Raw genomic sequence first — 25,775 nt, 5'->3', positions numbered from 1 at the left:
CTGGTCACAAATGCTGCTTCCAAACCCACCCTCAACCTCATCCCCAACCGCAGGGGCCCTAACAAGGCATCCAGTGTGTCCAAGACCTCCCTGGGTGACTGTGGGGTGAGGATTGGGCACACTTGAGCTCCAAGCTCTGGGCCTCCCAGCAGCTGGAACATCTCCCACCAATGGGCACCTGACTTTACAGTTACTTAGGAAGTCCAGGCATACTCTGTCTTACTTCCACCCTTACAGGGCTCGGTGGGCCTTTGCCATTGCTGTTTTGCTGCTTTGTTGTTGCCTTTCAGAGTCTTGTAGTCTGTCTCCTGTCATCAGTGTGCATTCATTCTCTTTGGATCGACCCTAAGGCCATTGTGTGGGACGCTAGAGGGACAGAGCAGTCACGGCTGCTGAAAGAGGCATTTGCTACCTGCAAAGCAGCGTGTAGGCTATTTCTCATGTGAGTGGGTGGCTTCAGCCTTGAATGACATCATGTCATTCTGAGCCTGTGAGAGACACTAAAATCCAGGGAAGCACAAGGCAAGTAGGCCTTTTCCTCTAGCTAGCACCAGACACCTGTCCCTAGCTGGCAGCCCAAGAGTTTACCCATCTCTTAGGAAACATTGAAAGGACCAGGATCTAGGGTGGTTTTAAATCCCCAGAGACAGAACAGAGGCTTTCAAACTTCAGTTGTACACCCCTGCTCACTTTGTGGGCTTGGTAGAGCACAGATTCTGGGGCCTCATCCTGCGGTCTCTGGTACAGTCGGTCCATGGGTTTCAGAGACCAGTGACTTGTGGATTACCAAGAGAGCACTGTGTAGAAGGAGTCTGGAGTATACACTGCTGGGAAGGATCCCATCCACTGTGATCAAGGTGGCCTCTGGAGAGCCAATGAGGAGGTGGTGGGTCAGTGTAGAAGGCAGGGGGAAAGACCCCACACTTTTCTAACCAGCATCCTGTTCTTGCTGGTAGACTTAGAAGGTGTAAGGTCAATTGCCTTCAGCCAAGAGAGTTAGACATACTCTTCCTAGGACTTGGAGGAATGGGGCCAGGAGGAGTGGCGGAGCAGGGACTCTGCCCAGAAGAACAATCTGCTCAGAACGGGAGTGTCTCCCCAGCTTCTCTGACGCCTGTGACACAAGCCAAGGGAGTCCACCAGGCCAGGGACTTCACTCTTAGTGATGTCACCAGACTGTCTCCTCTTCAGAAAAACGTGTCTCAGGCTGCCGTTGGCAACCTCCCTGCAAAGGCTCCTGAACAGTTGAGAAAATCTGACTGCCTCCCCGCCGCGTCTCCCTTGGGAGCCAGAAGGCCATGCCACCGCCCTCTCTGGGCTTTGGTTAACTCTGCCTTGCCTATCTCACAGAGGTAGGAAGAGGAAAAGGGACAAAGGGTGCACAGGGATGTGAAAATCAATTTAAAAAAAAGAAAGCTTCCGAGAGGGAAAAGCCATTTCCTGTCTTTTATTTTCCCTCTTTATTTTAATAACACGATGTAGGCTCAGGAAAACATAAACCTTTTTCTTCTCAAAATTGTTCTGTGAATATTGTTCTGATAGAAATCTCCGGAAGATGGAGTGCTCTCCAGATTGTCAAAACCTCACAGTGACAGCATCTCTTTCAACGGGTTGTTTTGCTCCGGCAACGCCGTAGGAGCGTAGCACGCTCCCCGATAGGGCCCCACCTTATCACCTGGAGACTGGCTGGCCATGCATCTGGCCCTGCTTCAGCTGGTTACATCAGAGACTGGGGTGACACCCCAGAATCTGCACCTCATCAAGTCTGCAGAGGGCAGGAAGGGGACAGGTAGGCTGCATCTCACTCGGCCACCACACATCCCTCTGGCACACAGCCTCTTGCAGCTCCAGTCTCACAAGGGCTGCGGCTGCATGGCTGTGATGCTGAGTGGCACACGGCTTGACCCCATCCAGGTGACTGGAGTGCAAAGCTGAAGTCTGAGAACTTCCGTGGGAGGTTCAAAGCCACCAAAGACCTTGTAATCCAGAGGCTCCACACTCACAATACACCAAGGGGCTTCAAGACACCCATAGCTCCCCCACAGCACATGATTACCTGCATGATGGATGTACCATCTTCTCTCTGGGGACCTAAGTGGTATCTTCCAAGGAGACAACACACAGCTTTCTCAGAGAAGCCACACGCTCAAGACCACACAGAGGATAAAGTCTAGCTACAAAGCAGGTCAGGGCTCCCACAGCAGCTGCCCTCCACCCTCACCAGCCCAAAGTGCCTCCAGCTCCTCCCTCACCTGTGATTTCCAAGGAATTACTATCGGCAAAACCAGAGTCCCCTGCAAAAACACAAACACGGGTCAGAATACTGCATTTATCAGCTGGCCCCATTACCCAAGGCTGGGGTGGCCAGTCTTCAGCGAGTGGGGTTGGGATCTAGAGGCTGACTCTCACTCAGCAGATGCACATCCCTGTGGTACACGGCCTCTGGCAACGCCCATCTCACAAGGGTGGCGGGCTGCGTGGCTAGGAAGCTCAGAGTGGCCCATGGCTTGGTCCCCACCAGAGAGCCTCTAGGGTGGGGGAGGGGGGAGTGGAGAAGCCTGGGGCTTGGGGTTTCTTTCTTGAAGTTCATCTCCCACTGCTGTTCCAAGTCTGTTTCTCACCAAAGGAACCTCCCCCAACCCAAAAAGTCTATCTGTAGTTTTCTCCCAGCTGCATAACCTTTATTCTCATATTTGTCTAAAGACGACCTAGAAGTTAACCCCATTTCCTCTCAAGTTTTCAAAATCCATTTATAAGCTGAAGTGCCACCTCCTTCAGGAAGGTCTGCCCTGACCTCTTCCCTGTCCCCCTGCATAATCTGCCTCTCATTATCTTCTGCTCTCTTGCTTAGTGGGTACATTCCCACCTCCCCGCTGCTGGAATGACAGTATCTACATGAACTCACAAACAGGAGGACCAGGCCACATGTAGGAAGATGCATGCACCATGCACACAGATGGACTTGGTTTCCAACCCCTCCATTGGTGACTCAAACTCCTGACCCAGCTTGGAAAGGCCTTGAAGCCAACCACTGTGCCTTCCATCTCTCCTAGCCTCCAGGATGGCCAAATTGTGGGGAGGAAGGAAGAAACTGGTTCCTGATGATCCTGTCGTGCATGCTACCCCACCTCACCATCATTCCAGCACCCAGGGGCATTGAATCTGCTAAGGTTGGGCTCCTGCTAGGCAGATGGAACTCTGTCTGTCCTCCCAAGGGTCGTCTTACCTATGGTTTCTGTCATCCAGACTGGGGAGAGAGGGAGAAAGAGGGAGAGAGAGAGAGAGAGAACATGAATATGAATACAAATGCAGTGGTGAATAGGGCTGAAGTAAGGTCTGTTCCCACAGGCCATTCTCTCCCCCCCGCCCCAACCCTGAGAGAGCCCTGCTAGGGACCTGAAAGCCTAAGGATCCATCCCCAGGCTAGGACCTAGCAAGCTCGGGAAGCTCTAACTCCACCTCCAGGTCAGTACATGAGGAGGAAGGCGAGGCATTGGCCAAGGCTCCTCCCACAAAGCCAGCATTTCTGGAAGGCCTATCCAACACCATTGTCACTGAGCTTCCAGGCATGAGAAAGCAGAGAGAGACTGCAGTTCACTCCCTTCTGTGGGGAGGGCAGGTCTCACTACCAGGCTTGTGAACAGAGGTGCTAAAGGCCCTGCTTTAATGAACCATTAAGAGCCAGGTGTAAATAACATTCCCTGCTCCCGAGGCGAGGCGGGTGCAGCTGAGGGAAATCATTTTACCCTCCTTCCTGTCACCTCTTGTGGCTGCTACTGCAGAAAAAAAAAAGGTTTTGTGGCTGGAATTTTGCCTCGGGAGGATGTTCCAAAAAGCTTCAAATAACTAACTGAAATAAAGCAATGGGCACATGGAGGAAGTGATTAAGCTGGCTTCCATGGGAATAAATCTTAGGAGTCAGGCCCTGTCCCTGACGGCCTCCATCTTCCCTCTACTCACTCTGCCTCTCTGCCTAGAGCCTCCTCCAGAATTTACCCTCTGGCCTGCTCTGGGGCACAGCCAGTTTCCAAACCCTCAGAATGGGAACATTCAGAAACCAGCTTCTTCTTGGCTAGCAGGAGGTGGAAAGACGTGGGATAAAGAGAGGAGGGATATATAGATAAACCCCACCTTCTCTGTGCTCTGGATGGGAAGCCCAAGATGGAGACTCAGAACCCCAGTGAATACCACTCTTTGTCCCCCACCTCCTGCAAGCCAGGGTGGAGGCAAGTTATTGGCTGTGCCCCTGCCCCCTGAGACAGGGCCTGGCATTCCCTCCATGAAGTCAGGCACACTGGGGTTCTGTCTTTGGGCAGAGTACTTCCTTGCTCCCTGATTCACATTTCTGTATCCAGTATCATAGTGACCATTTCATAGGATCCCAGTTTGGCCCCAGGAATTGTACACATCATTTTGGGGGCACCAGAGACCATGAACAGATGTGGTATGTGAGGTCCACAGACCCCTCCACCCAGCTTTGGTTTCCTGGCACAGGCTATGTGCTGGCTTGTCCTATGTCAACTTGATATGCAAACTAGAAGCTTCTGATAGGAGGAAGCCTCAATTAAGAAGATGCCTCCATAAGATCCAGCTGTAAGGCATTTTCTTAATTAGTGATTGATGGAGGAGGACCAGCCCATTGTGGGTGGTGCCATCCTTGGGCTGATGGTCCTGGGTTCTGTGAGAAAGCAGGCTGAACAAGTCATAGGAAGCAAGCCAGTAAGCAGCACCTCCTCTATGGCCTCTGCATTAGCTCCTGCTCCAGGTTCCTGCCCTGCTTGAATTCTTGTACTGACTTCCTTTGGTGATGAAACGGCAATGTGGAAGTGTAAGCCAAATAAACTCTTTCCTCCCCAATTTGCTTATTGGTCATGGTGTTTCACTGTAGCAATAGAAACCCTAACTGTGACAGACCATCTCACACACACACACACACACACACACACACACACACACACACACACACATCTCTGAATCCAGTGTCCACACGTCATAGACTGTTTTCCTTGGTGTCCTGGTCAGCTGGGGTTAGAGGAACAGGACTCCAGCTCCTCTTCCCCGAATCCTCACAGTCATCTGAGGGCAGTAAGGCCCAGGCACATGTTTTGTTTCGCAAATGTGTATGCCGGTGGGTGGGCTGGCAGACTGACTGGCAGGCTGGAGGATTGGGTACCTGCCCACATCAAGATGTTGAAGAATGTGGGCACAGGTGTCTGTCAGCCATCTTTACACCCCCATTCTGCCTGTGGGTTATTTGGTCATACAACTGCATGCATATATTCCTCCAGGCCTCTTGAGACATCTCCATGGTTATGGCATCATCGTGGTGACTGTGATGACGTCAGCTAACTTTACTACTGACTGTGCAAAATGCACTGGGTGCTGTGCTACATAGCATCTCTATAAGTGACCTCACTTTATCCCTACAGACCACTTGGAAAACAGCCACTGTGTCACATTACCATCTGCTAGGCCAGAAACTTGAGGGGTGATCTGCCTTACAGAAGGTCCCTGATGGGGTAAGCAGTAGAGCTGCTGTAGCCCAGATTGCTCTCACCTACCAGGACATTCACCTGACAATGCATACTTGGCCCTAGTGCTATGTTGGAGAAGTGTTTCCGTGCCCTATACGGGCATGAAGGGCGCCATCCCATCCTGTCTGCCATCTGCCATCTGCCCGTCAGGCAGCTGAGTTCTTGAAGCTGAGCTCCGGGCAGGGGGTATGGCTGTGTGGAATGCAGGCTACATCAACACAGCTGGAGAGATTCTGAGCTCTACTTACCTTGGTCTGGGTTGAAGATCCGGAAGACCTCAGGGCAGCTCACAAGGACCAGCTCACCTACTTGGGCAGGCTTCCAACATGTGATATTGTCCCACATGCCAGGGCAACCTGGGGGAGAGAGCCACCGTGAGAGTGCGCCTAGCCATATTCATACCACATGCACACAAAGTGTACACATACCACAACCAGACACAAGCACACCATACACATCCCACATATGCAGGTACACACGGGCACAACACATACTATAGATGTGTACACACATACGCCCCTCTGTAACAGCTGGTTTTCAATATCAATTTGACTTGCTTTAGAATCACCTAAGAGATGGTGAGGCATTCCTCTGGTGATGGTGAGGGCATCTCCAGAGAGGATTGACTAAGGAGGAAAGATCCACCCTGAATATGGGTGGTATTACCTGTGGGTGGACTCGTATCCTGGGCAAAAGTAAGTGAGGAAGGAAAAAGCTGTTGGGGTGCTAGCATTCCCCATTTCTTTGCTTGTGAGGCACCATAACATGAGCTGAGCTACTCTACTGTGCCTTCCCAAACACAAACAGAACTCCTGAAACTGTGAGCTAAAATAAATCTTTCTTCTCTTAACTTATTTCTATTAGGTATTGCAATCAGATGATAATAATGGCAAATAGTAGCCAGGCGTGGTGGCGCACGCCTTTAATCCCAGCACTCGGGAGGCAGAGGCAGGCAGATCTCTGTGAGTTCGAGGCCAGCCTGGTCTCCAAAACGAGTTCCAGGAAAGGCGCAAAGCTACACAGAGAAACCCTGTCTCAAAATAATAATAATAATAATAATAATAATAATAATAATAATAATAATGGCAAATAGCAACCACATGCCACACACAAGTAAACACACACACACACACACACTTTGCATGAACTGCTCAGAGGTTGGCCCTTGCAGGAGGCAAACAGTTTACGAGGAGAGAAGGTAAGTCTTCCTATGTGGGCACGGCTTGCTCCTGCACCTGGAAAAGCACTCCAGGAGTGGTTCAGAAAACCATTGTAGGAACCCCAGAGCAGGAGGCTCCGTGGAAGGCCCTCTTCTCCATGCTACAGTACACTTGCAGCCTGCCAGACACCTGCATTCCCCTAGCCTCACCACCCTTGTGGGATCTGTCCTCATATTCACCTCCCCAGTGAGGCTCACTTCTCCATGGGAGTGGGGTTGAGGCTAGATCAGCTGGCCCGAGGCTAGACCCCAGAGCCCACCTCCATCCCAGCATAGGCCTGGATCAAAGCTGGCACCTGAAGTGAGGTCACCGCTTCCCCAGCTGAGAGGATGGAAGGTATCCAGACAGAACTATGGGAAGACTTGGAACAGAAAGAGGTGATGGAGGCAGAGTCCTTGAGGAGGCCAAGGTCAGAGCCTTGCTGTGGGGATTGGCTGGCAGAGGGGAAGGGACCGGTACACAGAGAGACTTGGGAATCACTAAGTCTTCCTGGGGGTGAGCAGCGAGGAAGAAGAGTATGTCCGGCTCAGCTAGCTCTGATTTGGGAGGTTTGGTGGCTCACGGGATCGATCCCCCTGTCCTGTGCATTCTCTCCCCTTGTGGCCACCATGTCTCTCCACCGCTCCTCTGCACTGCAGCAACACTCATCAAGGTCAGCAACAACCTCCCCGCTGCTGCCAAATCCAAGGAACAAGTTCAACTCCAGCCAGGCTGGACTCTGCCCACCTGACTGGCCGCAGATTCTGGAAGGCATCCTGTCTTGGGCCACCTGCCCACTCACCTTGGATGAGCTCACTCTGCTCAGGGACTTAACAGAATTACATGTAGCCACTCTCTGGGCTGACCCCAAGGTTCGTTTGTTACCTGCTGTATGTTCCCACTTTGAGGGGCCAAAGAGAAGCCAAATGCAGGAGTTCTGGGCTCCACCCAGACCCTCCTGCTAACCCTGCGTCTGTTTTGGCCCAGCTAGATACCTGAGCGCCATTTACTCCATCTCCGTCATGGGCATCATCAGGTCCTGCTTGGTTCCCTCCAGACATCAATGAAACCTATCAGTCTTCACTGGGATCACAGCCTCCTCCTAGATCTCCCTCAGTTAGGACCAAAATCTTTGCGAATTGTGTGGCTTGGTGACTCACCACATCAACAATTAAAATCTGTGTTCTTCACACCCCGATTCATAAGCATGACAGCTGTTGTCCTTGCCCTGCCTACCTGTCCCTACCTGGCCTGCCAGGCGTACTTCCTCTTGAGCATAGGAGTGGTGAGACATGTCGTTTTGGTTGTGAGCCTAGCCTTTAATGGCTGAGCCATCTCTCCAGCCCATGAGTCATGTCTCCCAAGGAAAGGATGTGAAGAAGAGCAAGGAGGAGGGAGCCCCAGGATACCACACTTAGGGGTTAGCAAAGGAAGCCCGTGTAGTGACGTTGTGGAGAGTGTATGACAAAGGGGCAGAGGGTCGGGGGAGGTGCTGAAACAGGTCAGGCAGCATCAGACAGCTTCGGGAAAGGAGCCTGACCTACAGAGGGTCTACAGATGGGGGAACTTCAGTGTCCCATAAGGAAGTGAGCGACTGCTCACGACTAACGAGTTCCTACACAGAAAGTCCTATGATCAGCACCTCGATGACGCCATGCTTGTTGGTTGCCACTGGGCTTAGTTTCATTATTTCAACTAGATGCTCCTGGAAATCACTCCTTAGAAGGGCAGCCCTGCTGGGGAGATAGTAGCTCAATGGCCAGCTGCTGACAGGCTCAGAGGAAACCTGAGCAGGTGGAGGGGTGGCCTGGGCAGGCTTCATGACAGCATGGTTCCTCTGTCGCAGTCATGACTTCTGGCAACCCAAGACATTCTCAGCTTCTAGGTCTCTCAGAATTCAGACCTTGCTGCTTTGGTATTCACACGAGTGACTCTCTAGCCTGTGGCATGCTGCTCATGGAATGACACCCTCTAGGAGCTAGGAAAATTGTTAAAGCTCTCTATGCAGAGTTCAAGTGTACAGAGACTCAGAGGATCAGATGAGAAAAACCACCTCTATCTCAACATGCTGCTATCAAGGATTCCCGCCCACCCAGGGTGTCTCGCCAGTACACAGTTGACTGTGACATCATGTCCTTGAAAGAGACTCAACAGCACATCTTTGGCTGCCATGGCCCATGCTAACTGTGAAATGCCCACGGAGCATGACCATGTCTGGCCCATACCCCAGATGCCCTGGCCAGCAGATGTTTCCATAATTGGAACATTAGGCCCTGGCACAACCAGCTGCTGTTCCAGCTGACAACGCTGAGGTCAGGGGGCCACACAGAGGGCACAGATGTGAGGGCTGAGGGGCAAGGAGTGGCAGCAGCCAGGATCTAAAGCCTGGGATCAGAGGTGGAGGCCGGGTAAGTAATACGTGGTCTTGGTGAGAGTTTTCTCAGTGACGTCCCCACGCCAGATGTGCATGAAGCTCACAAGAGGACAAAGCTGTAGGGAGGGCAGAGCCTCCCTTCCGAATCTGCCTAGAAGAACCCAGATTTATGGTGTGGTCTCCTCTGCTGTGATTCATAGACGAGTATTAGAGCAAGGGCCCGGTGTCTCTCGGCACCCCCAGCTATGAGTGGACAAGCTGGAATCTGGAACAGAGAGTTCACAGGACTGTCTGCTGCCTCGGGGATGGCAAAAGCCACTGGGACTACTTTTCAGGGTGTCTGCCAAGTGCCTTGCCCAGGATTCCCAAGGATCTACCTGTCACAAGCCTGGAAACTCTCCCAGTCCTTCATTCTGCCCCCCAATTTTGTCTTCTTATGAGGCCAGGACACCAAGAAAGCCCAGAATAAGATCTCCAGGACCCCAGGACCTATAAGGACCACCCCCACCTATGAAGACTGACCACCTTTAGACAGGACAGGAGGTGGGCTCACAAGAGGGCCCCTAGGTTTTCTGGTAGAGGACAGAAACTTATGTCCCCACCACAGACACAGAACATGTGTAGTTTCCACAGCTCAGCAGTTCATGTTGGTGGTGACTGAAGCCTTTGCTCCTGCCCCCTCCTCTCCTTTAATCCTTTCTTCTCTCCTCTTTCTACTTTTCCTTCTCATTTGCTCATTAATTCGAAAGGGATTCAGTGAAGACACAAAGAGTTCATCAGTGCAGATGAAGCCAAAGCAGCCAGTCTGGGCCTCACGGAGCTTACAATGGTCTGGAATGCTATGCTGAGTGAGTGATAGGCTAGTTTCCTATTGGGGCTGGAGGTTTATATAAAGAAATTCAGCATCATCGGGCAGCACAAGTTACTATCATACCATCCTGGAGGAAAGAGGCCTGAAATGAGTCTCATCTGGCTAGAATTGGGCATATCAGTAAGACTGCTAGAGGCTCAGGGAAATGAACCTTCCAATGACCCTGAATTCAAGTGGTCACCAGTGCTCTTTGGCTTATGGTCCTTCCCCCCAGCTTCAAAACTAGGAGCTTGGCATCCTAAGGCTCCTCAACTCTCCCATCTCCTCTCACTTTTAAAGACTCTCACTATCACCCAGTGTCCATCTAAGCCACCCAAGGCATTCTCACTATCACCAGATCGTCTGCAAAATCCCCCCTCAGGGAGGGTCACGTATTTGCAGGTTTAGGGGGCTGAGAGGTAAGGATTTCTCTCTAGATGGTAGCAGGGCATCTTTCTCTGCCTGCCATGGAAGATTTTTAAGATAGTATCCAGATGATCCAATTTAGTGGATCAGAGAGAACACAATGGCAAAAATGGGACAGAAAGTCATGCCAGGATATGGAGGTAGCCCAGGGATCATGAAAGGGATTGCTTCAGAGTAATGGCAGCAAAGATGGATAGAACTGTGTAGGACAGTTTAGAGACAGGAACAACAGGGTATGGTGAAGGACAGGGCTGAAGTGTGGAATGGATGGCTAGTGCTCACCCATGTCATGTGACTCCTACCCTGAACTCTAAGTCCTTAGGAAGGAGGTAGAAGAGGTGAACTAGTCTCCAAAGCTACCCTGGGGCCTTTACTACTTTTCTCTCTCTTCCTTCTCAGCAACACCCTTGAGACCACATACTGTTGAGGAATGATTGTTTAACTAGTCAAAGATGTGTTGCATTTGTTTATGCTGCATTTGTTTAATGATGTAAAGATGTATTGCTTTGCCTGCCTAAGGCACCTGATTGGTCTAATAAAAAGTTTGAATGGCAAATAGCCAGGCAGTAGAGGGATAAGCAGGGCTGGCAGGCATAGGGAATAAAGAGGAGGATGAATCGAGGCTGAGAGGGAGAGAGAGAGAGAAGAGAACAAGAGAGAAAGAGAGGGAGACACCCAGGGCTAGACAGACAGACACAGAGTAGGACATACAGAATGAAAAAAAAAGGTAAAAAGCCCTGAGACAAAAGGTAGATGAAGAGAAACAGATTAATTTAAGTTACAAGAGTTAGTGGGACAAGCACAAGATAAGGCTGAGCATTTATCACTAATAATAAGTCTCTGTGTCATAATTTGGGAGCTGGTCGGTGGCCCAAAAGAAAGCCTATTAACATACAAAGGGTGTCAGTGTTCCAACAAGGAAGGAGCCTGGGTCTCTTAATGACTAGGCAAAGCTAAATTCTGTCTTCCCACTATAGCTAACTATACTGACTGATCACTTGTATTAGGTTAAAAAAAAGTCATTGTTCTAATCTCTGGACTTTAAGGCTGGCTTACAACTGCCACATAGTCTGTGTGATATGACTCACACACAAGAGAGGTAAGGAAGTATCACTGATGTCAGCCTGGTTCTGACTTGAGCATCTCTACGGATGGATGAAGATATAAATGAGAGGGAAGGTGGATAGATGGATGGATGAGTGGATGTTTGAATGTACAGGTAGGTAGATGGATAGGTGGACAATGGGTGGGTAGGCAGTAGGTAGAAGGGCAGATGGATGGATAGACTGTCACAACATAAGGACTAGTTAGGAGCCAAATGGTGAGAGAATTAGACAAGTTGGAAAGCATGTTTGGTCTCACGTATGCTGGAGTTGAGATCATGGTAAGAGCCAAAATTAAACCAGATGAGAAGAGGTAAGGTGGCCAGGGTAGCTAGATGAATATCCCGTGAGAAAGTGAGTTCACGGAAGAACACCCGAGAATGCCAAGGTTCAGAAGAGGAGCTGGCAAAGACAGCTGCCGAGAAAAAGCAGGACAGGACAGTGAGACAGCAGCCAGGAACGTGGGTTTCAGAGAGAAGATGCCCAAGTCCCCACCTTTGGAGCAGGCCTCGATCCCTTCAGAGCTTGCTTCCCTTGATGGCGGCCCCACTAAATCCCACCCCCATGACCTCTCCTCTACTCCCCAGGTCTGCACCAGCCCCACCTTTAGCCCTCCCAGCTCAACCCACACAAGCCCTACTGAGGACTGAGGGCACCATGAGCCAGGAAGTGCTGCACACTTTGAGGGGTGCACCCACCTTCCCTCCGACACAACATGACACTCCATACCAAGCAAGCAGCGGCAGTGGCTCCTGTGACCGCGGGGGAGACGAACCTACTTAGGCGTGGAGCTGAGAGAGAGAGTGCATGAGCCATTAGTCTTTGAAGGGAACAGAATGAGGAGCTAATCAGGGGTTGTCATGGTGATGATTCTGTCCAGTTCCACAAAGAGTTCAAAACTCGTGAGCCCAGGGACACCAGAGTGACAGACAAAGCCACAGTCCTCCCTTCCTTTGAAGATCCACCCAGGGATGTTCAGGTATTCTTAAAGAAGGTCCTCCATCTGAGCACACAATTCGAGAGTGGAAAAACAATTCAATTTCCTGACAGCCAAGGTTTCTTGTTTTTATCAGATGAGGACCCCTCCCCCTCCCGTGATGTGAGTGCCAAAGGAAAGGGGCAGAGCTGAAGCAGCGAATCTCCAAATGTGACCCCAAGCAACACACCTGGCAGCAGACCTCCAAGAACGCAGACGCTCAGGCCCCACCCAGACTTAGGCAGGAGATACCCTGAGACCATCCATCAACCTGTGCTTAACAAACCCTCAGGAGAGTCTGATACATGCTTGAGTTCCATAAGGAGGAGCTCCTGGAGAAGATGAGTCTGAGCAAGCTCTCAATCAGGTTCCTATGAACCCTACATCCGGTAATTTCCTTGGAGCAAGGGTTTCTATAGACACCCACTTCCTCATGTTTGGGCCTAGTCAGTGTTAGAGCAGCTGGAAGGCCAATAGGGTCGGGGGTGGGGGTGGTCTAAGCACCTGAACTCTACCTAGGACAAGTCCAGAAAGGCAGCATGAAGACCTCTCCCCTGACTTGCCATGGCGCTGCAGACCTTGCCCATCTCTTTCAGCATGTGGCATTCACTGAAGGCCAGCTAGGGCAGCTCTTCCTGGACACAGGCAGGTTCCTGTGCTCACAGCTCAAAGCCTCACGAAAGAGGAGGTGCCGCTGGCCACAGCCTAGGCAGACAAACCCTGATCCAGGTAGAGGGATCACAGGATGGAGCTACAGGGCCTGTCGTGCACAGACAAGCCCCAGTTCCCGTGCACAGCAGCCCTCTTGCCCCCCCCCCCCCCCCCCCCCCCCCCCCCCCCCCCCCCCCCCCCCCCCCCCCCGTCCAGTCCTCCTCCAAGGACACTGCTACAGTGCAGCAGAAAGGGAAGTCCCCAGTCAGGAGCTCTGGGCACCCACCCAGAGCTGGCTGAGACTCTCCATGTGATTTGCCAGTGACAGCACCTCTGGTTCTAGCCGCATCATCATATGTCACATGGCAGAGCCAGACTCAGAGTTGGCTCAAGTCCCATGCAGGATCCAGGGATCTGGAAACAAAACAGTGAAATATACCTCCATCCCTGGTCCTCTTCCCAAGAAACCCTTCAACACGTGCTCAAAACGATGGGGTGGTATTTCCGTCCCTGAAGATCAGGACGAGGAGGGAATATAGGTGCCTCCCCAAGACAGTAATCCCCAACCACAGTGCCACACATGGCCCTCGCCTCCAACAAACCAGGCTTTCATTCCCACAGACCCAACTTACTAGGTATGCCATGGCTATCTTCTAACATTATACTAGAGCTGAGAAGTCCCTGCCGCTAGTGATGCCGTCACCATGTTAAAGTCACTCGTGTGTGGTGACGCTGGTGGGAACAGCCGCCTCATTGCCAGTCATGTGAAACAGCACAGCACACACAATTACGTATGGTGCAGACTAACCGACTAAATTCTTGGCTCCATGAATCTATTAAACTATACTTGTATCATTATTTCACAGTGTGCTTAACTTTTCGATCTTACTGTAAAGCATTGTGCCATGTTACATATTCTCATACATCTCCTGTTTACAGTCTCTTGACTGCACAAAGGAGCCATGTGCAGTGGCTGACCAGACCACCAAGGTCTGCATTCCTGCACTGTGTGATGCTTTGGGAGGCTTCCCAGCCATACCATTCTTAAGTGGCCTGGACATTGAGAAGCTAGTGAATGCACGCATGTGCACATGTATAAAAGCTGCCCTGAGCTCACACACTCCCAGGCGCTGAAGCAAACTGGCAGGCTTTCTTCTTCATTTTCAAGCATGTCTCAGGGTTAGCACTACTTCCTATCAGTGTCTGTGCAGATAAGTGCTCAGGGACAACATAGAAGGAGACTACAGCTCACCAGTCTCTACTCTCCCCAACCAAGGCTGACAACACATCTCTTAACCCTGCTCCACTTCCAGAGATACTGATATCTTAGCTTGATTCACCTGCTCCGTGGCCTTTTCTCTCATGCCTGACATCACGTGGGCACAGTGGTAGAGGCGGTTCTCTAGAGTTATCAAGCTTGGACACACTTTACAATCAGCTGGGGGCTGGCTCGGAGAACACACCTCCTTGGAGCCTGAGCCCCAGATGCTGCTGACCTTGGCTGTGGGTGAGAAAGGACTGTTCATGGGTACCTTAAAGTGTTTGTAGGGACTTCAACGGCCCTGCAAAGTACAGTGAGATGGCCCCTGCTCTAGGGTCACATGGTTGTTTAATCTGAAGGCCCAGGTGAAGACAGCCCTAGAGGCAGGCATGAGGCTCATATGAGGCTCAGAAGACATGGAGGCCTTCCCTTGGGGACTGACAACAAGGATTAGCTGTCCTAGACCCTGAATCCTGGCATGGTGCCCAGAAGCTGCCTATGCAAATGTTTGTTTGCTGCAGATCATGCCATAGGACCTTTCGACCACAGATTTGATGGATGCTTCACTCAACACAGCCATCCCAAGAGGACCTCCCTTCCTCTACCCTTGCCCTTCCTTAGTGGACCTTCCACCACTGTGGCATTTATGCGAACAACCTTTGCCTTTGCGGGGGCTCTGCTCTGAGCAATGCAGGCCCCCTTGAACACAGACCCAAGACCTTCTTCTCCACAACTCCTCATGTGTCCACCAAAACCTGGAATCAGGGAGACTTTTCACTCTTCGACTGCAGTGTAGTGGATTGGGGGAGCTGGGATCTCTGGACATATCCAAAAATACACACAGACTCTATCTACCAATCTGGCATGGGCTTCTAGATGATGGGCAAGGAAGCAAGAAAGGGACTCTCTGAGAAGATAATGTCATCTTCAGGTGGAAGGAAGCATCACTGCTGACTTGGGTGGACAAGCTGTGTGCGGGCATGAACACTGAGGACCCAAGCCTGCTCTGCTAGCACCTGGTCCATAAGAGCTAGCTCACAGTTCTCACCTGTCTTAAGCCACCCCTACCTAGGCTTGTTCTCCTGCCCTCCCTCCTCTCCTCAGCTCTCTGAAGCCAGGGCTGGTTCTCAACCCTCCCCTGTTGAGGGATATTTGATCACACTATGTGAAAGGTGCCTTCTGATTGACTTAATGAAGAGCTGAACGACCAATAAAGCTGAATGGCCAATAGAGCTGAATGGTCAATAGCTAGGCAGGAGAGACTAGGCAGGACTTCCAGGGATAGAGAGGAACTGGAGATGAATCTGCGTGCTTGAGAGATGCCAGTGAGATACTGAGGGAGCCGGACATACAGAATGGAGGAGAGGTAAAGAACCACATGGTAGAACATAGATTAATAGAAACAGTTGTAAGTTATAGTTTAAGCTATAAGAGCTAGTTGGGAACAAGCCCAAGCTAAAGGCCAAGTGTTTATAATTAATAATAAGTCTCCATGTCATTATTTGGGGACTGGCAGTCCAATAAAGTCTGACTACACTCCCCTCTCTTTCAGACAGTTCCAAATGGTGTCTACCTTGCCAGAAGAAGTCTGACCTAGCCAAAGGCAAAGCCTGTAGCTTTCTACACCATGAGGGAGACTCAGATGCAGTGACTCTGAAGTCCTCAAGCCTTCTTGCTTCCTACAGATGACAGTTGCTACATATGATCCCCCCTCCATTAGACCCAAGAAAATTGAGGTGATACGTGTCTTCAAAGGTGATATGGAAGTCATGCCGGGCCTCAGAGTATGCTGTCCTGAGGCAGTCTGTTCCAGTGACTGAGGATATAGACCGCCCAAATTCAGGCCCCACTTGCAGTGAACTGTGTCCTTGAGCAAGGTGCGGGGTTCCCTCGCATCTGTTTCTTCATCTATGAAGTAGGAGTGACTGCAAACAGCCTGCAGTGTTCTCCCCTTGGCCCTGTCTCACCTGCAGTCCGATGCCCACCCCTGCCTTGGACCAGTTTTCATAGCTCTGGCTTCTCATCAGAACCTCCTGGGAGCTATTGAATGTCTTGTAACTATGTCAAGCCAAGATTCTGGTTTAATCTGTACTGGGGCTTGTGGATGTCCTCCTAAAAGGTCCCCTGGTGGGTGGGTATTCCAAGCTACTCACTCCTTCCTTCTCCTCCTGGCCCTCACCTCTTCTTCTCCAAAGCCACCAGGGAAGCCCCTCCCACCACCACCGGCCCCGCCTTCTATCAGTGCTCTACCCACACCTGTCCTCTTTTGCTTCAGCCTGCAGACAAGAACACCCTATGGGCAAGAGAGCAGCCATTTGGGACCAATGACTCCAGGTCAGGACGCAGGCTGCATGGGGTCTACCCACATGGTACACAGGCACTGGGTAGCTAATCCCTTCAGGACCCACTTTCTCACCCACGCGAAGTAGTCACTTAGATCAGAGTTTGAGTTTCCTCTCACTGTATACTCATCTGTCCCCTTTCCTCAGTGTCCTTGGTTGGTATGGGCTAGAGTCCGCTTCTGGTCCGACAGTGAAGCAGCCATGCCATGCTGGGAGCACCCCCCCCCCCCCCATCAGTCTTTGTGAAGAAGCTGCTGGTGTAAAGCTGGCCCAGCAGAAATTCTGTTTAACTGGACTGAAGATTAATAAAGTCTTCAAACAGACTGTTCTCAGAAGAGCTGAGTGAGTCCAGAGGGAAAGGTACACTCCTCAGGATGTAGTGGATCCCCACCCCTAGGCAGATCCAGCCTGCTCTGCATCGGGACAGGAGCAGAAGAAAAGCATGACCTCTCCAAGATGCCCACCCAACCTCCCCTACCCCTGCAGGGGGAGTTGGAAGAAGACCCCTGGGTCTTTCCAGGAGCTGTGCCTCTCCCTCAGGACATGAATTTTTAGGAGGGACTTTTTGGAATCCTTGGGATCATTTGAGGAAACAAGCTAAAGATATATGCGACCACATCCAGCATATGATACGGGAGCTCCACATTAACCAAAGCCCTGGGGTTGGCTTCTGCGTTCAACCCTGGTTTCTGCCTGACCCAGCAGATAGGAAAATACCCCACCCCCTTGCCTCCATCTAGCCAGATACTCTATAACCCAACCACCATAACAGCTGCATTCCTGCTGCCACTGGTCCCAGGTGGCCTATGAACAAGCTTGTTGACAGCTGCTATCCAGACCAGGCCCAAGAGAAAAGAAGTCACTTTAAGCTACCCAGAATAGCCCAGCCCAGACTGGCACAAGGAGAGCCACCCAGTGTCACTGAGCAGGGCAGATGTCAAATGCTGTGGCCTCAGAGGGCGTTCTGAAGACTCCAGAGTTTCACACCCTCCCACTATGTCTGCACAGCTAGCCTGCCTGTGCTGAGGACACCAGGCCTGTGTGCCACCTCACTCACCTGGGGAAGACTCGTTTAGGCCCATCAGATCATTGGCCCTCTGGATCTTCTCCAGGCACATGGCTTGCTCCTTCTTGAAGATGCAATCAGAGTGCATAGCAATAGCCTGTAAGACATGAGGAACAGCCAATGAGAGAGCAAGGGGCTCCATTGACAGCCCTTCTGCTTTGACTTAGAAGCAAAGTGTTGAGCAGGAGGGTGATAGACCTCAGACCAACAAGGGCACCAACATCTATTTTGTTACAGATGCCATGAGAGATCCCCACAGACCCTAACTCAATGTGTGGGTCCCACAGGCTCCTGAGCCTCAGTCTCCACAGTATGGTGACATTAAGAGTTGCATGGGCTGCCCTCTAGCAGCTGAGCATCTGTGTGTGCATGCATGCTAGAAGCTCATAAACACTACAAAGGAGGGACTATTTTTTTGTTTTCATCATTCTCTGTTGCAGATGTGTAACCAAGCAGAGATGTTACTTAACTTTTTCCAAGACACAAGGCCCTGTCACAGGATCTGAATCTGATCTTCTGACTCTTGCTGCACTTTAGGGGCAGGTGAGGCCTGGTAAACTGAGAGCTACAGGAGCAAGCACCCTGCCACAGCAGACAAAGGGTAATGGTAGGATTCAGGGGCCTCACCACTTTCTTTCAGAGGAGGAAAGACAAGCTCAGAGATAGTATGGTACAAAGCCCGTCTCAGGTCCCACGGCAGAATCCAGGAACTTTACGGCCAAGTGTAGATGATCATGATAGATGGCCAAGTTCATTTCCATCAAATCCCAGGTCAGAAATGATTCCCTTGGCAAAGATCAGAGCTGCCAAGGGCCATGTCCCAAGACAGATCCAACCCCAGCTTCTCACAGAGAGAGGGATGTGCCTATCCCATCACATAAGGAGATAGAGATCAGGAGACTAGATACCTGGGGCTCTAAGGACAGCCTCAACCTGGCCCAAATGGAACCCTCCTCCCCTCCTGATCTTCACCCTTGCACAGGAGAGGTCTGAGCAGAGGACAGGCCCCTGAGTTTAGATGTCAGAGGACCTCATGGGATGGGGACCAGAAGACCATTCTATGGCCCTAACCAGGGACCCTGCACACTGTAGTGCTGTGGGATGTTCTGTATGACAAATGTGTTGCTCTGATTGGTCAATAAAGAAAACACTGATTGGCCAGTGGCTAGGCAGGAAGTATAGGCGGGACAAGGAGGAGAATAGAACTGGGAAGTGGAAGGCTGAGTCAGAGAGACACTGCCAGCCATCACAATGACAAACAGCATGTGAAGATGCCGGTAAGCCACGAGCCACATGGCAAGATATAGATTTATGGAAATGGATTAATTTAAGCTATAAGAACAGTTAGCAAGAAGCCTGCCACGGCCATACAGTTTGTAAGCAATATAAGTCTCTGTGTTTACTTGGTTTGGGTCTGAGCAGCTGTGAGACTGGCAGGTAACAAAGATTTGTCCTGACTGTGGGTCAGGCAGGAAAACTCTAGCTACACTGTAGAGCTATTCAGATACTATGCAACTCTAAATGCCACAGCACATGTCACCATCTTAATAGACTTGTAAACTCTGTAACAACTTTCAGTCCAATCAGCACCAGTCTTGAGAAAAATCATTTATCTAATTCACACCACAGAAACATGAGTGGTGCAGTGTGTGGGGGTGGGGTGGGGGGGGGGCGGTGAGTGTTGGCAGAAATTGACAAAAATGCCAGCTTAGGGGGCGGCTTGGCTGAGAGTACACAGACATAACTGGTTCTCCAGGTGGAGACTCCGTACACTTGTGGAGGGAGACTCTGGGCCCTTACCACAGGCAGCAGGAGGAGAGCAGTGAGGGAGGTGCCGAGCAGGACTCTGGCCATGGTGCTTCCCATCCTCTCTCTCTGGCTGCGGCTCCCAGCAGTGGAGAACCAGTGCCGCTGTCCACAGGCTGAAGGGAAGGAAAGAGCACACGAGGTCAACTGCAGTGGGTTCCCAGTCTAGGCTTCCAGCCCTGGTTAACCCTTGGGGCCTGAACTCCTTCTTTTTTACTCTTCTGTCCTACCAACATGGGTTGAGCATCATCTATCTGCACTGGGCCCACGGCAGGGCACCGCATGTGGTAGGTACATGCCAGCTCAGCAACCAGGCCATTGGAACACTCTAGGGCAGCTTATTCCTCTGTAGTAGACCAACTGTCTCCATGTCTCGACATCCTCTGCTTCCACACAGGAACAGTGTTTTGGCTGGCAATATGCAAGCCCACCTAGCAGGGACATTTACCAGGCTCCCTTGTTCTCAGGCACAAGCGTGAGTCTCTTGTTCAGGGCACATATGCTCCTACCTCTTTCACTTTCCCTTCTAAATGCAGGGTCTGCCTTTTCGAGGGGGGGGGACAGAATAATTTCCTAGCAGTTGGAGAATAAGAGTGGAATAGAAGCCAGGATCACTGTGCGGTCTGTGGCAGCAAGACACCTCTCCAGCCTGGGTAGCCTAGCTAACTCCAAGCTGCTCTGGTATGGAGAAATGAACTTCTATACCATCTGCTCACTCTAAAAGGGCCTCTTTGCTCCCACTGCACAGGTGGGATAGATACATTCCCCTTCCACCCTGTCCCACCCCACTTTGTCCTCAGTGACTACTAAAGGGTACACTCACATCTTAGTGCTGCTGGACCTCAAGGACAGGTGTAGGAGGGACCAGGACCCCAGAAGGGACCAGAAAAGCTACAGATAACTGAGGAAACTGGGGGAACCGAGCTCACAGTCACAGTCACAGCCGTTGACTATGGATACAAATGCCCTGCCACTCGGGAGCTCTGCACCGGGGAAGGTTTGCCCTTGGACAGAGAGCAACGTATGTGAGTCTACTCACTGCAGCAGCGTCACACCGGCCCTGCTAAGCAGAGTGCTGTCATCCCTCCAGAGTGATGATGGTTATTACTACATGGCTGTGGGAAGGATTCTTAAGTAGCCCTATCAGAACACAGCTAACACAAAAGTGCTTCACTCTGGAGGCCGGGAGGAGCTGAAACAAGCCTGCCCCCTCTACCCACATGTCCTAGGCACCTAGCTTTTGTCACCTATGCCTCTGTGCCCCTGCTGCTTGGTCTTAATACCCTCTTTCAACTCTTTGACTCAACCATTTGTCATAGACAAATACCCAAAATGAGGAATAAAGACCAGTGACAGGAAAGAAGATGAAGAGAAAAGAATGCCCCTCCCCAGTCTACAGCTCAGTCGGAGATGCTGAGGAGGCCTCAGATAGCTGACAAGTACTGGGGGAGGGGGCAAGTAGGGCTGGGTGGGCTGGAAGAAGGCTGGGAACAGACCGAGGTAGGCACACAGGCTTGAGTAGGTTCCTACACCTCCTCGCGGCTACAGGCAGCCTTGGTTGTAGCACTGGTGGTTCCCCCAAAGGGGGCAATCATCTCTACCAGTCTGAGATTCCCAGACTCTGCCTGCAGAAATGACTTCAGGCTTGGCTAGGATAGAGGAATATCTAGTTCTGGGAACCTCAGCAAGAGGGAGAAACCATCTTCCCCAGCTAGTTCAGGACAGAAAAACCAGTAAGAGCAGGATGTCCTCCGAAGTTGGGGCTGACTCTCTTTCACCTTGAGTAATCTCAAGACGAAGATTCCAAAACAGAGCTGTGGTCCCCAAGGAAACCCTTTAGGACCAGACTGTCCCCAGACGCACCTCCCTCCTCTCCATCTCAGACCCTCTCAGTCAGGATGGGCCTTCAGTTGAGTTGTGTTGTTGGGCTTATCGTGGTTCTGCATTAACCCTTGTGAGAACCTTGGGATGCACACAGGAACAAAGAGAACTACAGCTCTAAGGTTCTCTCTGGTGGAGGGATCATGATGGCAGAGAGCTGGGGTGGGGTGGGGGGCTGGTAGTCTACCCTCTCCCTCTCCTTCTCTCTCCCCTCCCCTCTCTGAAACAAATGAGCATAGACACACGTCATGTCCACAGACACTAAGCCACCAATATCCATAGAGCTTTCACTTGCCAGCATCAATATGATCAGCTGTAACACCTCTCCTCATGTGTCCCTTTATGGAGACCCAGAACCACATACAGAAGACACTACTGTAAGGATACTATTAGCTCACAGACACATCATCCTCCTGCAGATATGTGCAGGGATCCCTGGTTCTGTGTACAGTCTCCCAGACAAATCACAATCCAGGGAGATACACATAGTGTTGACACAGGAGCCATGGAGTGCACACAGGTGAGTATCTCAGGTGGGGCAGCCACTAGGCAAGAGCTACGGTCCTGGGTAACAGTTGCTGCTCCACCTCATCCCTACCACAGAGGGCTCAGGCCCTGGCTTCTCCTCCTGACTCTGGAGATCTCATGCAACCTCTGCTCTTCCGGGTGTTTCTGTCCTGTCCCCACTCTTTCCTGGTAGCACCTAGCTCATGCTTTCCACAGTGCTCTGTGGGGCCCAGACACAGTCCTCCACAGGCTGTGTTCCCTGGATCTGCCACACTAGCCTACTGCTCCTCTCTACCCAGGCTGCCTCTGCCTCAAAACTCGTTGGAGAAGCAAGTGTCCCTGTCACGGAATGAGACAGGCCACCACAGATCTGTCAGACATCCCACCCTGAGGAGGGGCATCAGGCCCTTTGACTTGGGCACCCTGCATGCCCACTCATCCCACCCTGTGCTCTCTGGGGTTCAAACTGTGCAGGGCAGGTGGCTCTGAGAACAGGCAAGCTCTGCCTCCGAGCTCTGAGTGGAAGAGAAGTGGGAAGTTTTCCCTGGGGGTTTTCGTCTTGACCTCAGGCAAAGTACTTAAGCTTCCTGCTTAGCCTCTACATGTTGTCTGCAAAGTGGGCATGACAGCCATGCCTGTCCCAACGGCAGCGCTTCAAGGATGTGCCACAGCCTGGCATCTGTGAGGTGTCTCCCTCTCTGTGTTCATGATTCTTGTGCCACAGTGCTGTCCCCACCACGCTCTATCACATACATGTGTTGGGCGCTCTTCCAAACTGAATACCCATCGACTTCTGTAACCTGACTGACACTTACGAAATAGTTCCCGTCATCATCCTCATTCTCTAGGAGAGATGATAGGGGCGCAGAGAGACTATACAACTTCTCCGAGGTCACACAGGAAGTACCCCCATAGAGCTAGAAAGTGGCACCAAAGCATGCGTGTCCCTTGACTGCTCTATCACTTGTAAAGGAGCCTGCGGCACCCCCGATGAGTTCTCACGGGCTCAGAGGTGTGCAGATCCTCTACTACTGGCTGCCATTTGCCTGGGCAGAAGCAGGCCTACCTGTACCTGTCCTCATCATCAGGAAGAACAGCTGTGAGCAGAGCATTTCAGTCCTGCCTGAGATCCACTTGAAAAGCCGCCTCATCATGGGGAAGCTGAGGCCGGAGTGGGAAGGTGTTTCCCAAGGTTACACGGTGTGGAGCCTAGAGATATGCCTGACAGGAGTGAGATGTGAACTCAACTTCAGGGGGTCTAGGAGACCCCAGAACAGGCCCAGCCCTCTAGCCAGAGAAGGCTTGCCCTCCCTAGTCCGCAGCAGTTCTGAAGTGAGTTGAACAGGAACTGACAGCAGCAGCAGCTGCTACATCACCAGTCAGCACACTGGAGAATTGGTGACTCACAGACCTCGAGACTTTCCTCGTCAGAAGAAGGGGGGATTTGCAGACCCTTCAGCCGCCCTCACTGCACCAAACCCAGCAGAGGCCATCTGCCATGCTCCGAGGGGGCGTGGTTTCTGCTGCAGGCCACTTACAACTCCTCCCACAGATGGTCCAGGTCCTCAGTCGGAGTCTGGTATCTCTCTGCATCTTTTCCTACTCTGAATTCCTTTGCCCTGTGAAGCCCCTACAGGGATGGACGTGAGGATAGCACTGTCCCATCCCTGTCCCCTCATACAGGCCTGGGCTCCATATATGCCCTGCACCAGAGACACTTCCAGGGCAAGACATCAGGTGATGGGGAGGAGGTAGGGGAGGCTGGAGCCAGTCTAGCAGCTAGGGACACTGGAGGACAGTATCAGGAAATGGGGTATCACTGAGTGGGAAGAGATTGCTACACCCCCCACAAGGGAAGAGATTTTTCTGGCCACTGAGCAGAGCAACCATAGGGCCAGCCCTTCAGGATCAGAACCAAATTGATGGAAAGTGGGCCGAATTCTGAGGTATGGGGCAATATGACAGCAAAGCATCCCTGGAAGATGTGGCAGGAAAGAAAGGTCCTTGGAGGACAGCAGGGCAAGAGAGAAGCAGAAGGGAGGGTGAGTTTGCTAGCCGAGCCATAGGTTCCCAGTGAAGAGATTCCAAGGTGCACAGCGGCTGCCAGTGATCTCAGCCAGCGTGCCACTTGCCCATCTGCCAGGGAGAATATAGAGCCACGTACTACTCAGAATCTGGGGAGAGCTGGGAGGAGAGAGGCCATTCCAACCTTGGAACACCACCTCCTGAAAGCCCACCAGTGGACTTACTCATTCTGTCCTCCGGTCCCCAGCCGTGAACAAAAAGCCCCTCCCTCCTGCTTAGGCTGTTGAGGTCTTGCCAAGTTTACTGTGAGATCCAAGGTGAGGTTGTGAGTTGGCTTCTCTCTCGTGAGAGGAACAGGAGAAGAGGCTTAGGAACTACTCGGCTTGCTCAGACATCAGAAGCATTTAATGGGTGCCATCTCCAGGTATACTGCGGGAGTAGGGGTGTCCCCTGAGCACAGTGGAGGCCTCCCCTGGGACTGACAGACAGATGCCTCTCAGAGACCAAGGGGAGCACCTAGTGCTCAGGCATCTTGAGCTCCAAGATCAGACATTCTCTTTCTTCAACCTCTTGGACCCTCTCTTGCCTCTAACCATCCAGCCCAGGAGCTAGGGACCCTTCCACCAGTTAGATTCACTTAGTTCCCTAGTTTTGGACAGTCAGAGAGTCAAGTATGGTTTCTACATGGTGCAGGAAATTAGAAGAATTCAATTTCACAAAATACAAATTACGTGAAATTAAAATACGAGGTGTCCAAAAAGTTTACCAAAACACAGTCAGGTTTAGTTTCTGTTCGTCTGTCCCCTGTGGTTGCTTCCAAGCTAACACAGCAGGACAAAGTCACGGAGACCAAGTACGATGGCCACAGAGTCTAAAATATCTGCTAGATTTACAGAAAAAAAAAAAAGCTACATCCCATGTTCTAGGCTCCTGCAACACAGTGTACAAACACCACACACACACACACACACACACACACACACACACACACACACACACACACACACACACACCTGGGCCTTCATTAAGGTTGGCTTTTGTGACCAAGTGTTCCCCGATCTTATGTGAGGATGTCTTTCTGTTGCTGCCTGTTTCTATTTCATCTCAGATCCCAGGCAAGTGTCGTGGGAAGCCCACATGCCTTCCCAGCTGTGTGTCACTCCTCTGTGTGTCAGTGTGGGGGTGGTTATCATTGTGTGCTTCTGACGGCATCCAGAGCTCAGTACAAACACATCACAGCTAAGGGCTTTCCTGCCTCCATGTTGCCAGGCAGCTGGACCATGAGGCCCAATCCATTCAGGCGTAGAAGCCCAGTTCCTGCTATTCAGAAGTGGCAGGCAGCCTCTAGGCCTTCCGGGTTAAAAGGCCCCCATATCCCCTGTCTGGAGCATCACAGCTCTGCTCACACACATCCTCTGCTCCTTTCAGTCCCTTCAGGGTCAGCTCCAGGATGGGTGGCTCACAGGTGAGCACTGTGTTCCTGGTCCTAAGTGAAGTTCTCACACTGCATTGAGCGCCCCAGGCCCTGCCATTTGGCCCACAGCACAGGGTCCTCCGCTTCCTCAGTGCCATTCCTGGGCAATGAAATGCATCCCTGCCAGGCTACCTTCTCAGTGAGAAGGCCACCTCGTGGCCCTATCTCCTGTCCTTTCTGGAATCTCACCTGTATTCTGATCTATAAACATGCACTGAGTCCATTCCACCATTCAATACAAACGGAAGGAACGAGTGTCCAAAAGTAGAAGCACGACAGAGAGATGACCGTGTGAAAACA

General features: G+C 51.5%; 1 protein-coding gene across 6 annotated transcripts in view; it reads right to left on the bottom strand.

Annotated features, from left to right (window-relative positions):
• Positions 1-25,775, bottom strand: part of Adcyap1r1 (ADCYAP receptor type I) — a 109,564-nt gene that overhangs the window by 24,745 nt on the left and 59,044 nt on the right. For all 6 annotated transcript variants that reach the window (XM_052721230.1, XM_052721228.1, XM_052721229.1 and 3 more), the window contains 5 exons: positions 19,583-19,704; positions 17,774-17,879; positions 5,783-5,890; positions 3,227-3,247; positions 2,253-2,294 (listed from right to left, as the gene is read on the bottom strand). In XM_052721230.1, coding sequence (XP_052577190.1) covers positions 2,253-2,294; positions 3,227-3,247; positions 5,783-5,890; positions 17,774-17,879; positions 19,583-19,648 — 343 coding nt within the window. In that variant the 5' untranslated portion in view covers positions 19,649-19,704. The remainder of the gene's footprint in view (positions 1-2,252; positions 2,295-3,226; positions 3,248-5,782; positions 5,891-17,773; positions 17,880-19,582; positions 19,705-25,775) is intronic.

Source organism: Peromyscus californicus, unplaced genomic scaffold (genome assembly GCF_007827085.1).
Source record: "Peromyscus californicus insignis strain IS unplaced genomic scaffold, ASM782708v3 Scaffold_6__1_contigs__length_162567912, whole genome shotgun sequence".
Classification (NCBI taxonomy): domain Eukaryota; kingdom Metazoa; phylum Chordata; class Mammalia; order Rodentia; family Cricetidae; genus Peromyscus; species Peromyscus californicus.
The sequence above is the reverse complement of the archived record's forward strand: the minus strand, read 5'-3'. Positions and strand labels throughout refer to the sequence as shown.